General features: G+C 49.6%; 1 protein-coding gene across 1 annotated transcript in view; it reads left to right on the top strand.

Annotated features, from left to right (window-relative positions):
• Positions 1 to 11,993, top strand: part of TSPAN11 (tetraspanin 11) — a 65,733-nt gene extending 53,740 nt beyond the window's left edge. The window contains exons 5-7 of the mRNA XM_007937070.2: positions 2,172 to 2,330; positions 2,685 to 2,771; positions 11,934 to 11,993. Coding sequence (XP_007935261.2) covers positions 2,172 to 2,330; positions 2,685 to 2,771; positions 11,934 to 11,993 — 306 coding nt within the window. The remainder of the gene's footprint in view (positions 1 to 2,171; positions 2,331 to 2,684; positions 2,772 to 11,933) is intronic.
• Positions 11,994 to 13,168: the final 1,175 nt, after the last annotated feature.

The following is a 13,168-nucleotide window of genomic DNA, read 5'->3' as shown; positions in this document are numbered from 1 at the left end:
AAAAAAACTTTCCAGTTGAGAGCCATCGGGCAGAATGCTGGGAGTAGAATGGTGGGCTCTTCTTTCCTAGGAGATACTTGGCAGATCCTTTCAGGGAAGCCCACAGTTCTGGTCAGAGGCAGGGGTGGGCACATGGACTTCCAGACCTAAGCCATGCAAGACAGTAGCCACTAACCACATGTGGCTATTGACATTTTAAATTAAATGAAAAATACATTTTCTTAAGTCACACTAGCCCCATCTGAAGTGCTAATAGAGCCATATGACTGTTATTGTGTACCATTGAGTGGATACTAACTCATGGAGACCCTATAGGACAGAGTAGAACTGCCCCATAGGGTTTTCTAGACTGTAATCTTTACAGGAGGAGATCACCAGGTCTTTTCTCTAGAGCCAGTGAACTCTAGGATACATGATGGCTGGTGGGCTCTAACTGCAGATCTTTTGGTTAGCAGCCAAGCACTTAACCATTGCACCACCAGAGTGCCTCCATGTGGCTACTGAATTGGACAGTGCAGATATGGAATATTTCTGTCAGCACAAAAACCAAAAGCTAAACTCACTGCTGTCAAGTTGATTCAACTCATAGCTACCCTTCCTTGGGTTTCCGAGGCAGTATCTCTACGGTAGATTGCCCAATCTTCCTTCTGAGCAGTGGCTGGTAGGTTTGAACTACCAGCCTTCTGGTTGACAGTCAAATGCCTTAGGCATTATGCCACCAGAGCTCCAGAAAATTCCATTTGGCAGCTCCATAATCCTGATGATTCTATTCCTAAAAAGTTAAGGCAACTTCACCTGCCCATTCTGGTCCCTCTTCTGCCTCCCTCCCATCATCATCTCTGCTCCATCAGCCTCCTCAAACCCCACCGTGGACTTGAAGCCTTGGTCTTCAACCTGAGAATGTCAGGCAAGTAGAGGTTAGTGGGCTCCCAACTCTAGGGACATCATAGTCCAATTGAGAATGCACCTTTCCCATCTTCCTAAGACTGAGTCTCATCACTCAGTTACCTCAGTTACCCACAGTGGGGTCCCTTCTCCACTGAAATAATGGCTAGAGGCATATGCATACACATGGGCACACATATATATGCACACACACGTGTTTCGCCAAAGACCTGGGGTGGGGCCTGTGGGGACCCTTGAAATCAGCACACACGGTTAACACATGCCGCTGGTCTGCCCTGTCCACAAGTGAGTATGCACTGGTTGGGCCTCACACTTTGAGGAACTCTAAAGACAAAGAAGAACAGGTCAAGATAAGCTGCTTTTGGGCTGAAACTTATTCATGTGTCAATCCTACTGCTTAGCTTCATTCCTGGTGCACAGTAGATGCCTTCCAAATACTTATTAACAGAACTGACACACACCATGTATCTGAGTCTCCTGACTCAGGATGGCAAGAAATACCGATTGTTTATTGTTTAGGAATCCACTTGGACCTGGGAATTTCTTCTCAGATTAATGTCCCCTCCTGGCATGGCGCAGAATACCCCAGGTCCTACTGAGCACCCACACTGGGTCAGTGGTACCCTGCCCACACTGTGACCTCTGAGCCCCTTGTGCCCTGAAGAGCTGGCAGCTGAAGCTTCAAGGCCTGAATGGGAGCTTTAGGGGCTCTGGCAGTGTGTCCCTGAGATCTGACTCCTTGCACAACCAAGAACCCATCCCCTTGCATTTTGCCCCCACCCTGGGCTCTGCCCCACTCTCCTAGGAACCCACCAGCATCCCTCTGCCTTACATCTTCTTACACACCCTCCCTGTCCCCAAGACACCCAGCATCATCTCCTTAAAGCATTTACCAAACTCAACTGCTGTCGAGTCGGGTCTGACTCCTTGAGTTTCCATGGTGTTATCTCTACAGAAGTAGATTGCCCAGTTTTCCTTCCAAGGAGTGGCTGGTGGATTTGAACTTCCAGGCTTCTAGTTAGCAGTCAAATGGCTGAGGCACTACACCACCAGAACTCCCTTAAAGCGTTTGGGTAGATACAAAAGCTAGGACACAAGTGTCTTGCAGGCACCCTCTGCTCGAAACAGAGGAAGGGAAAGTCACCAGGGGAGCTGTTTGGGATTGGATGAGTGTTTGAGGAATGTGTCCTGCCAGCCCTGTCACCTAGGTGCTGGAGGGCCCCAACCCTGGGCCTCTCTCACCCACAGCCTCTCTTCATTCCTAGTTCAAATGCTGCGGCAGCAACAGCTCAGTCGACTGGCAACACAGCATTTACATCCTGTCTCAGGAGGCCGAGGGCCGACGGGTACCCGACAGCTGCTGCAAGACAGTGGTGGCACGCTGTGGCCAGAGGGCCCACCCCTCCAACATCTACAAGGTGGAGGTGAGTGCCCAAGCTCAAGCTGGACCATTGAGGGGGCCCCACCTGGTACATGGAGTCCCTGGGAAAGTGGGCTTGAGCAGATGGGGTAGGGGCAGAACACACTGGCCAGGGAGACCACAGGGTCTGGGGCCTGCAAAAGCCTCTACCAAGCCCTAGGAACAAACAGCTCCTAGTGGGAGATGCTAAGACACCATGACATGCCCCCAGGGCCATCTAATAAGACTATGAACAGTTCAAGGGCTGGGGGCCGACCCTTTAATTCCCAGGCATTCCCTCAGCCTCAGCAGATATGTATCATAGCCTCCCTGCTGCTGGTGGCTCCCAGGTGTCCTGTAATTTGTGGTTACCTTGCAGGGAGGCTGCATCACCAAGCTGGAGCAGTTCCTGGCTGACCACCTTCTCCTCATGGGGGCAGTGGGCATCGGGGTTGCCTGCCTGCAGGTGAGCTGGGATGGGAAAATAAGGGAGGGGGCTGTCTTAAAGAGCTCCCACCCTAGCTTTCATTGACTGAGCTCAAATAACTGACCCTCTCCATGCCCCTGCCTGGCCCTCTCCTCTCCTTTCCTCCCCTTTGCAGCTGAGGGTGGATCACATGGTCAGTTTCCTCCCCAGAGGTCATGAAAATGCCTGGGGCCTGTGGGATATCTTGGGAGGAGTGTGAGTGGGCTCAGGTATGTGCATGCACCCTATGTGTGGGCACAGGCCTGCTGTGGTATGTGTGTACATGAGTGTGTCTGCATGCATTTGGGTATATGTAGTTGGGTCGTTTGCATGTATATGTGTTTCAGTGTGCTTGTGCATGTGTGTATATATGTGTGCATGTATATGCACTCACCCCTTTGTGTATATTTGTAAGTGTGTGTATGTGGGTGTGTATGCATACCTGAGCATATGTGCTCCTCTGTACACCCAGCTCAGCTCAGAAGAAAAGCTACGCCCTTTCCTGCTGCTTCCCTCCTCCATACCCCTCCATCAGCAGCCCCCCAAGAAGTCAGTGCTGTTCTCTCTGGTTATTCCAGTCATGGGTTGAGAGGACAGACCCTAGGAGGAACCTCACTGTGGCTCAGGAAGATAAGGCATGTGAGCAAGCAAGAGCCTGGTGTTCCCACTGTAACCCAGCAGGAGCTGTGGGTGGGCTGTCCTTCTTGAGGGAGCTCAGCAGTCCTGAGGGGTTTGACATCGAGTAGCGCCAGCCGGCCCTCCCCGTTCCCAGTACTATAAGCAGTCTAGGCAAAGAAAGGTAGACTAGGAAGAAGGCCTGGCTTCTGTGTCTGAAAATCAGCCACTGAAAGCCCTATACAGTAGTCTTATCCACAAGCAGTCATGAGGATGGCACAGGACCAGGCAGAGTTTCATTGTATTGTGGATGGTGTCACCGTCAGTCAGGGGCCAACTTGGTGACAGCTGACAATAGCAGGGAAGGTAAGAGCAGTGGTTTTGGCGTCAGAAGACCTGGGTTCAATCCTGGCTCTGCTCCTATGTGACCTTGAACAGTTACTTAACTTGCCTATCTCTCAACTTCCTTACCTAAAAAAAAAGAAAAGAAAAGAAAAAAATGAGGCTAATTGCCTAGTTAATGAGTAGCCTAAATAAGAATGAGGTGATGTATGTGACCCACTTAGGGAGCCGGCACATGCTAAGCAGTCAGAGTAGAAGCTGTCTTTATCCAGATATCTGAGACTTCAGAGGAGCACTGGTGGTGTAGTGGTTAAGACACTTGGCTGCTAATCAAAAGGTCAGTAGTTCAAACTCACCAGCTGCTCCGCAAAAGAAAGATGAGGCAGTCTGCTGTAAAGCCTTAGAAACCCAAAGGGGATCACTATGAGTCAGAATCAACTTAATGGCCGTGAGTTTGGTTTGGTTTGCAGACTTCAGAGTGTTTTAGATGCTTTTTCTCAGCGGATCTTCACAACTGGCGGAGACCCAGACAGGCAAGTGGTCATGTTCTCATTTTATGGATCAGAAAACTGAGAACCAAACAAGTGACTAACAGCTTGATAGACACACATCCTAAAGTGGTACCCATGTCTCCTGGCTCTTGGTCCTATGCTTTCCAAATGCCCTACCTCAACATAGTTCCATGGAGAAGATAAGTGGGAGATGGTGGTGTCAGCTGACTTGGGGGAAACTTCTAGATCACCATGCTGCCTACCTACATTGTCTGTGGGCCTAGTGGGCCAGGTACAGCCTGGAATACTGAGAGGAGCACCTTCAGTCTCTGAAGGGAGACCCATCTTGCTTCTGCCACTTATGAGCTGTGTGACCCAGGATGCGTTGTTTCATTTCTGAGCCTCAGTTATTTATTTGTAAAATGGGTCTAATTACTCTTAGTTTGATGGCTCATTGCAAGGATTAAAGATACGTATGTAAAGCACTTGGCTTATCACTAAGCAGGTAGCAGGGGTTTAATAAATGGCGTTATTAGGTGTTAAATAGTTATTAGGTGCCATTGAGTCCATTCTGACTCACGGCGACCCCATGCGACAGAGTAGAACTGCCTCATAGAATTTCCTATGGGAAATCTTTATGGAAGCAGAGGGCCACATCTTTCTCCCACAGAGCAGCTGGTAGGTTTGAACCCTCAAACTTTCAGTTAGCAGCGGAGCACTTAACCATTGTGCCCCTCAGAAAACCAAAACCAAACTCACTGCCTTTGAGTCAATTCCAACTCATAGCAACCCCCATAAGATTTCCAAGGCTGTAAATCTTTACAGAAGCAGACTGCTTCATCTTTCTCCTATGGAGCAGCTTGTGGGTTCAAACCATTGACCTTTGGTTAACAGCCAAATGCCTTAATCACTGCACCACCAGAGCTCCTTATTGTGGCCCTGAACCAAACCAAACCCACTGCCAACAAGTCGATTCCAACTCATAGCAATTCCCATTGGGTTTCCGAGGCAGTAGATCTCTATGGAAGTAGATTGCTCTGTCTTCCTTCTGCAGAGTGGCTAGTGGGTTTGAACCACCAAACTTCTGGTTACAAGTCAAATGTCTTAGGCACTGTGACACCAAAATTAGAGCTCCTTATTAATGATATATCATTATTACTATCATTTCTACTTGGGCATGTTGTTGTTGTTATGTGTCGTCAAGTCGGACAGCGACCCCTCCTTGGGTTTCCAAGGCAGTATCACTACAGAAGTAGATTGCCCAACCTTCCTTCCAAGGAGTGGCTGGTGGGTTTGAACCACCAGCCTTCTGGATAGCAGTCAAGTGCCTTAGGCACTATGCTACCAGAGCTCCCACTTGGGCATATTGTCTCTCAAAAAAGTCATCTTTATGCCCTGGCCAGACCAACTTGCTCCCCTTCACCTTTGTTCACTTACAGGGCCAGGGAGCCCCAAGTGGCATTAGGTATATAGACTTCCTTTTTTTTGCACCTCCCCAGGGCAGCCCTCTGTCTCCTATGCTGAATTCCAGAGGATTCTCCAGTCAGGCTTGGGGAAGAGCCTGCTGTGTAGAAATCTGCTACCAATTGTCAGCATTGAAGGACCTGCTCTGTATGGACTGGGCCAGGACTGGGTCACTCTGTTTCTTCATGAACCCGCTGGCCTCGAGAGCTAGAAAAAACTGAAAAAAAAAAGGGCAATGAGGCTCAGGACAGGGAGAGGGCTGAACCTAAGGTCAAGGTGGAATAACTTCCACTGTACATAAGTCCAATGCAGGAGGCCTGTCATTGGGAAGTGTACCATCAGGCCCCCAGATGCCTCCTCTCCACTCACAAGCCTCTGCCTCATAAAGTCTTGGTTCCTCCAGTCCTCACTGTGGAATTGCACCGAATGTCCATGAGAGAGAGCTTCACCTGGCCAAAGCCGTGGATTGCAACCCTTTACTTGGTTGTTTCCCCTCCATTCTTCTGAGGCCTGCCTTGGGGTGGCCAAGCCTCAGGTTACGGCTCCCTCTGCTGGCCAACACTGGAACCTAAGCTTCCCAAGTCCTCCAGGTGGACACCCTTGAGGAAGGGCTCATACCAGGCCTTCTCCCACTCTCACACTCATCCTTCCAGCCAGAGCATGCCTGGCACCCTCTCCACACACACCCAGGCCTGGCACATCAAAGACCTAAGGTTCAGGAAATATAAACCGAAGATGGCACCACAATGTTTCCCTGTTCCCCAGCAACTGGACAAAATCAGAGGTCTGGGAATTTAGACTAGTTCTACCTCTTACTTGCTTAAAAAGTCGTGATCTTGGGTTAAGCTGTGTTTTCTCTCTGAGCCTGTTTCTTTATCTGTAAAATGGAGAGACTGGTCTGGATTTGTCATTTTCCAGCCTTTTTTGATAGCAGCCTCCTCTTGTCAGTGGAAATCTCAGGCAGGAGCCCAGGCCATTAAACATAACAACATGTTTCTGATTGAAGCAGGAGTTGGGCCCTGGAGACAAACCTGATTGAAGGCCTTCCCCTCACTACTTTCCATAGCCCTGAGCTACACTTGGTGTTTCAAATACAGTTTGAAGCCTGCTGGACTAGCTCATCTCTAAGGAATCTTCTAGCTCTAAAACTCTATGATTTTCTGGTAAGGATCATACCTCGGTGACCAATTTTCTTGCGATTGATGCCCTACGCTGTTCTGGAATGTTAAAGCATTTCATTTGTGAGCATTCTGAAAAGCAAGCAGAAAATGCAATGAACATAATAAGCCCCCATTTCAGCCGGCTAAGTATTTGACAACATGTCACTTGTGACCATGTAGCTTTGTGGACCAGGCACTAATATGCTTAAGAGACATTATGGAGGCTTGGATAACCACACTGTAAGAGGATAGATGAGTGGATTAACAGCAGTCTGTCGAAAGGTTTCCAATAGCCGGCTGTGGTGTTCTAGCCTCAGATCTGTCTCTTCAACGTATTCCTCAGTGATTTCTGTGAAGACCCAGGAAGCATGCTAATCAACTCTGATATTTGGCCAAATCTGCAGGGATAGCTGGTTTGTTGAATGATCAAGCCAGGACTGGAAAATTGCTTGATGGATGGTAAAAATGTGCTGAAACCAGGGTTATAATGTTTTAAAGGGTTAAGCCCTTGCATTTAAGTAAAAAAAAAAAAAAAATCTATAATGCAGACTGAGCTCTGGCAGTGTAGTGCCTAAGGCACTTGACTGCTAACCAGAAGGCTGGCGGTTCGAATCCACCAGCCACTCCTCGGAAGGAAGATTGGGCTATCTACTTCCATCGTGATACTGTCTTGGAAACCCTAGGAGGGGTCACTGTGAGTCGGGTCCGACTCGATGGCAAATAACAACAACAGTAATGCAGACTGAGGTCATCTGGCTTGAGTTATGTGACAGGGGTGCTGCCTGAGCAAATGCAGCCTGGGTCTGCACTGGCAGAAATGATGAGAGCCAAGATGGTGCCCACTCAGGCCACATTGAGGCTTTGGTCCAGCCTACCTTCCAGGAGGGAGCACATCTCCCACCTCCAGAGCAGTGGTCCTCAACCTCAGCTGCACATTGTGATCACAAGATGAGCATTAAAGCTGCTCAAGACCCAGACTATACCCCAGAACAATTAAATAAGTGCATCGCTGTATTTATACAGTTCCCTAATGATTCCAAAAGGTTGGCAGTTCAAACCTACCCAGAGGAACCTCACAAAAAAAAAAAAGGCGTGGTGATTGAAAACCCTATGGAGCATAATTCTACTCTGATGCATGGGGTTGCCATGAGTCAGAATTGGCTCACCATCAGCCAATTTGTTGTTGTATTTTGTTTTCTAATGCACAGCTATGGTTGAGAACCACAAGGACTAAGTGGGGCCTGGTAATTGAATGTGGGTTAGGTCAAGGGATGCAGGATGGCTACCTGGAAGAAGACAAGGTCAGCCCTGTCTTTAAACAGCCAATGGCAGTCATGTGGGAGAGAGGGAGTAAATTTTTCTGGAAGGCTCAGGGACAGAAAGGAACAGTAGGTGGCATTTACAAGAAGACAGATTCAAGACCATATAGTTTAACAATTATAATTGTCCAACCAGTGGTCCCCGCAGAGTACTAAATTCCCTGTCACTGCAAGTTGGAGCAGCAGAGGTTAAGAAGTGGCAGGGATGCTGAGAGAGGAATCCCTGCCCTTGATAAGCTCAGGAACCCAACAATCCCTTCCACTCTGACATTATACATTCTGGGAGTACCCTTGTTCATTTCAGCAAAAACTTGAAGACTCCTCAGTCCCACCTTGTGGCACTCACTACCCACCTGGGGGGGTGACAGTCGGGGTCTTGAGGTGTACCCCCAGATTATAGACTTGTGGAGTCGGAAGGACCTTACAGGTTATCTAGGCCAGTACTGCTCTGCCCTGGATGCCCATCAAGCTTAAAATATACCTGCTCAAGCCCCACCTCCCAAGATGCTGATGTGCATTGTCTGGGATGAGGCCTGTAAATGGGGATTTTTTTTTAAAGCCTCCCCTCAGGTGACCCAAATGCACATGCAGGGCTGGGGCCCACTAAGCACACCTTGTTCATACACATCTGAGGACACCAAGTCCAGCCATATAGACACTGTGACCAAACCAGCCAGGCCCTGACTCTAGTCTCTTTGCCGTATACAGTTACCCCTCCTGTGGGTGGGCTCTGGAGCCATTCCACTTTCAGGTAACTTTGGAAGGTAATTTCTAGAATGCTTTGACTGGGAGATTTCTAACTATGAAGAGTGCAATGCCCAGTTCCCTTTTCCTACCTGCTTCCAGAGTCCCAGGAGCTGTGCCAAGGAGGCGGGGGGCAAGTGGTCTGTCCTGTATCGAGTGCCTGCAAGGGCTAGTCTGTGCCCAGTGGTGAGGTGACCCCAGCAGACAGGAGGTGGATCCTTCTCCGAAGGCACTTTCATTCGCGGGAGAGAGACAGACAGATGCCTGGACAGTTACAGTGCAAGAGGGCTGTGGTTAGCATGAGCCCTGGACTTGTGAGAGCACCTCGGAGGTACTAACCACTCATAGGCAGTCAGGGAAGGCTTTCAGGGAAGTGATGCATAATGAAGACTCAGAAAAGGTGAACAGGAGAACTGGCAGGAGGGAAGAGTTCCAGGGGGAGGGAGCAGCCCTGGCTGGCCAATGTGGAACAAGGAGCTTTATCCTGAGGCCTGTGAGGACCACTGCCTGACCTCTCCAAGGCTCCAAAGGCAGGTGTGCTTGTTAGATTTCTAGCTTATCCAACAGCATTGGGGGTCCTAGGAAGGGCTAATTTCTAAAGAATCTTGCCAGGACACAGACTTGAGGATTTCCTCATGATTGAGGGGGAAGTTGAGGCTCAGGGAAGGATATAACTGTGCCCAAGATCACACAGCCACTGGTGCAAACACCAAATAGGAGCCAGCCACAACTATCCCCACATTCCTATGTTTAAAAGATGGAAATATTTCAGAGCTCAGGAAACTCACAAGATAGTCAAGATTGGAATCCACTGGTCATTAAAAAGAAAACCAAAAGATCAGTTTGGAATGACTTCCCAGAATTGATGCTCTCTGATGACAGGTAGGGGCTGGCTCAGAAACCTCAGTAAGAAGATAAACACATGGCTGCTGCCCTGTTAAAATGTCCCCTGGGTAGCCCATGGGTTGCATCCAGATAGGCTGGGCCCCAGCAACCCACCCCTGCCATCTCCGACATGTACATGTAATTTGTCATGTGTGTGTCTGCTCACCCTCATGCTGTCTGTTTTTTCTGTGTCCTCTGTGGGAAAGAGGTACTCATGCTTATTCAGGATCTGGTGGGTTAATGTCCCTTACCTGTCTGCATGAATCAGGGTGGTGTGTGTGCACATGGATGTGTATACATGTGTACAGCTTGAGGAGAGCATCCTTTACCTCTGTGCATGAGTCAGTGCAAGGTGTGTGCACCTGTTTGTGTATGTGAGTACCTGTGCACATACATTGATGAGATCATTCTTTACCCCTCTGTGTGAATCAAGGTGGCATGTGCGTGTGTACACACATTGGTGAGAGCATCCTCCCTGGAAGGTACCCTGGGAACACATCTCATACAAAAGTGTGCATGCTGGAACACTCAGTGCCGCCAGTGCTCCTGCATGAGTTGTACACTCTAGGAAACGTGGACACAGTTGTTGCAGCCCAGTCAGTTTTGGTCCAACATCTCCCTTCTGGGCTCTCCCTTAGCAGGGATCAGGCACATCAGATAACTCCACAGGATGTCATCAGACTATGAAGTGGGGACAAGGAAAGGGCATCCTGCATGATACCTGGGTAGAAGGCTGTGACAGCCACCTGCTTGAAGCCAGTGGGAGATGAGATAACCTCTTAAGCCACCTTCCAGCTTGTGACTCTGAGTCTCAGAGGTGGATTAGCACTGGTCTTAGCACCCCTCCTGAAAGCTGAACACAGCATTCAGTCTCCACTGCCCTCACATCTCATCCCAAATCGGGTTGGATGGAGAGGAGTGAGGAAGGATAAAGAAGATGGGTTCACCCCACATGGCCTTCTTAAGCTAGCCTTGCCAAGAGGAAATGCTTGACTAGCTCATGAGCACCTTCCTCAGGCTGTCCAGCTCCCCAAGATGGCATGGGTGCAATCTGTCCACATGCTTCCAGAGTCACCCTGGCACAACCAGGTCAGCAGCAGCTGTTTAAAAGTTGGGAAAGTTAAGGCATAATTTCCTATACTTAGAAAGTCCACCCTCACCCCCATGCCCTTTCCCTGACACTAGTGCCCCCTTTCCTGTGGGCAGTCGAGACCCAATGGCATGTCATCGTCATAATAAGGATCACGACCACAGCTGTGGGCTCCTTGGTCTTCTCTCCAGAGACCTAGCATGTCTCTCATCTCCTTGGGGAGGAGGCAGAAGGAGAGGAAGAGGAGAAAGGAAGCAAGAGAACAAATAAAGACCAAGATGGAGGGATAAAATTTCTCTGCATTTTAGAAATGGGAAAAGTGAGACCCACCTACGGGGGAAAAGTGATTTTCCAAAGACTGTGTGAGTTTGGACAGGTGCTTCTGGCTCCTTGCACAGGTCTTGGTTGCAAAAGAGGGCTGGGGATGCCTAGGGCCTGTGGCATGGTGCCACGTGCCAAGCTGATTTACAGGCTGGGCTCCATCTCAAAGCCTCAGTTTCCCCACGGCTTCTGCAGATCAGCCAGAGAACTGACTGTGGACCTTGGTTTTGCTCTGGGGTCTGAGGACAGGAAAATGCAAGACAGATTCTCTCCTAGAGAAAAAGACTGATTCAGACAGCCATAATGAGGGAGTGAAAACATCGCCCCTGGGGACCTAATTAAATCAGGTCATTGCAGAAGATCTAGGACCACAGAACAGCAGCCTGGACTGGGAGCTTGTTAGAAATGCAGAGTCTTAGGTGCACACCCCGGCCTACCAAATCAGAATCTGCCATCTAACAAGGTCCCCAGGAGGTTCATGCACTTTAATGTGTGAGAATCCCCACTCTTGGACAGTGGTTTCTCATCGTGTGGTCCCACATCACCTGGGTGCTTGTTAGGAATGCAGAGTCCCAGACCAACTGAATGAGAATCTGCCCTTTAACAAGGTCCCCGGGTGGAGGTCCGTGGGTTCACCTAAGTGTGCAGAGCACTGCTTTAGGGCTCTGCTAGGGCAGCAGCTTAATGAGGTTCTGATTTTCCTTTGCTCCTGTCCTCTCTCCACCTGGCAGATCTGCGGGATGATTCTCACCTGCTGCTTGCACCGGAGGCTCCAGCTGCATTTTTACTAATGGCCACCTCCATCCATTTCCTACTGCCCTCCAAGGACAGATGCCCACATCCCCTCTGCCAGGCTGCAGAGTGATATCAGCTCAACTAGGGCCTTAGACTCCGCCTACTCTCTGCCCAGCTCCTGGGAACCCATGAAGTGTCTGAGACCACGGCCCCGCTGCTCCCACTCAAGCCAGGGACCCTCAGCCACTCCCACCACTGCTGAGCAGTCACTGTCAGAACTCCTGGTCGAGGTCTGGAGATCCTGCCAGGAGACAGCCAACACCCTGTCAGGCTCCCGTGGACTTGGAGAGAGAGAGCTGGGCACTCTGCTCTCTCCGGCTCCAGTACCTGGCATCAAGGGTGGAACCCCTCAGTCCCTCTGGGACTCCTGCTTTCTGTGTTAGATTCCCTTCTGGGAGGAGCCCTCCCCTGCCTCAGCCACAGGCTGTGTGGGCTTTGCTCTCCTCTCCTGGAAGTGCCTCAGGGTGAGGTAGTTAGAACGGGCTCTTCTCCCAAAGACCCAGCAGTTAGCAGTTTTGATCTGCCATCTCCAAAGTCCCCTCACCTAGATGTCAGTGTCTTGACACCCTTGTTCCTCCTGCAGGGTCTGAGAGTGGAGTCCTGAAGTGAGGCAGCCCAGGAGCTGGAGTTGGGCTGTAGACTGGATAAGGAAGGCTGCCAGGGCAGATAAGCAGCAAGCAAGGTGGGGGAGACCTGCTGCATTGGGAACAGAGCCCTGCATCCTGCCTTGAGGCTTTCTCTGAAGAGATAGCTGGAGGGGGCATAGCCCCGAGCCCCAACCTCCAGTATAGGAGATTGATAGATAACTAACATGCCCCTTCATTGATCCCCCTGCTCTGTGGCCTGATTTTCTCAGGAATGCCAGATTTTTAAAAGTATCTTCAGCTCATAAATATTGGTGGGTGTCAGAATCTTCCCAATGAGACCAAATCACAGACCCAGGTCCCCCCCAACCGCAACCATATGATCATACACACTGCCTTCTAGGGGGCCTCTTCTGCACCTTTTCCCACCAGCTTCAGAGTGAGTGCCGTTCTTTCAATTGGTTCTCTCTTGCACCATTGAATTCAGCAGCAATTTTTTTTTTTAATTTTTATTGTGATTTGGGTGAAAGTTTACAGAAAAAATTCACTTTTCATACAGCAGCTCACATAAATTTTGTCTCATGACA

This window comes from Orycteropus afer, unplaced genomic scaffold (assembly GCF_000298275.1).
Source record: "Orycteropus afer afer isolate SDZICR_OR568_19922 unplaced genomic scaffold, OryAfe1.0 scaffold00040, whole genome shotgun sequence".
Lineage (NCBI taxonomy): Eukaryota > Metazoa > Chordata > Mammalia > Tubulidentata > Orycteropodidae > Orycteropus > Orycteropus afer.
This window is presented reverse-complemented; position numbering and strand designations above follow the sequence as displayed.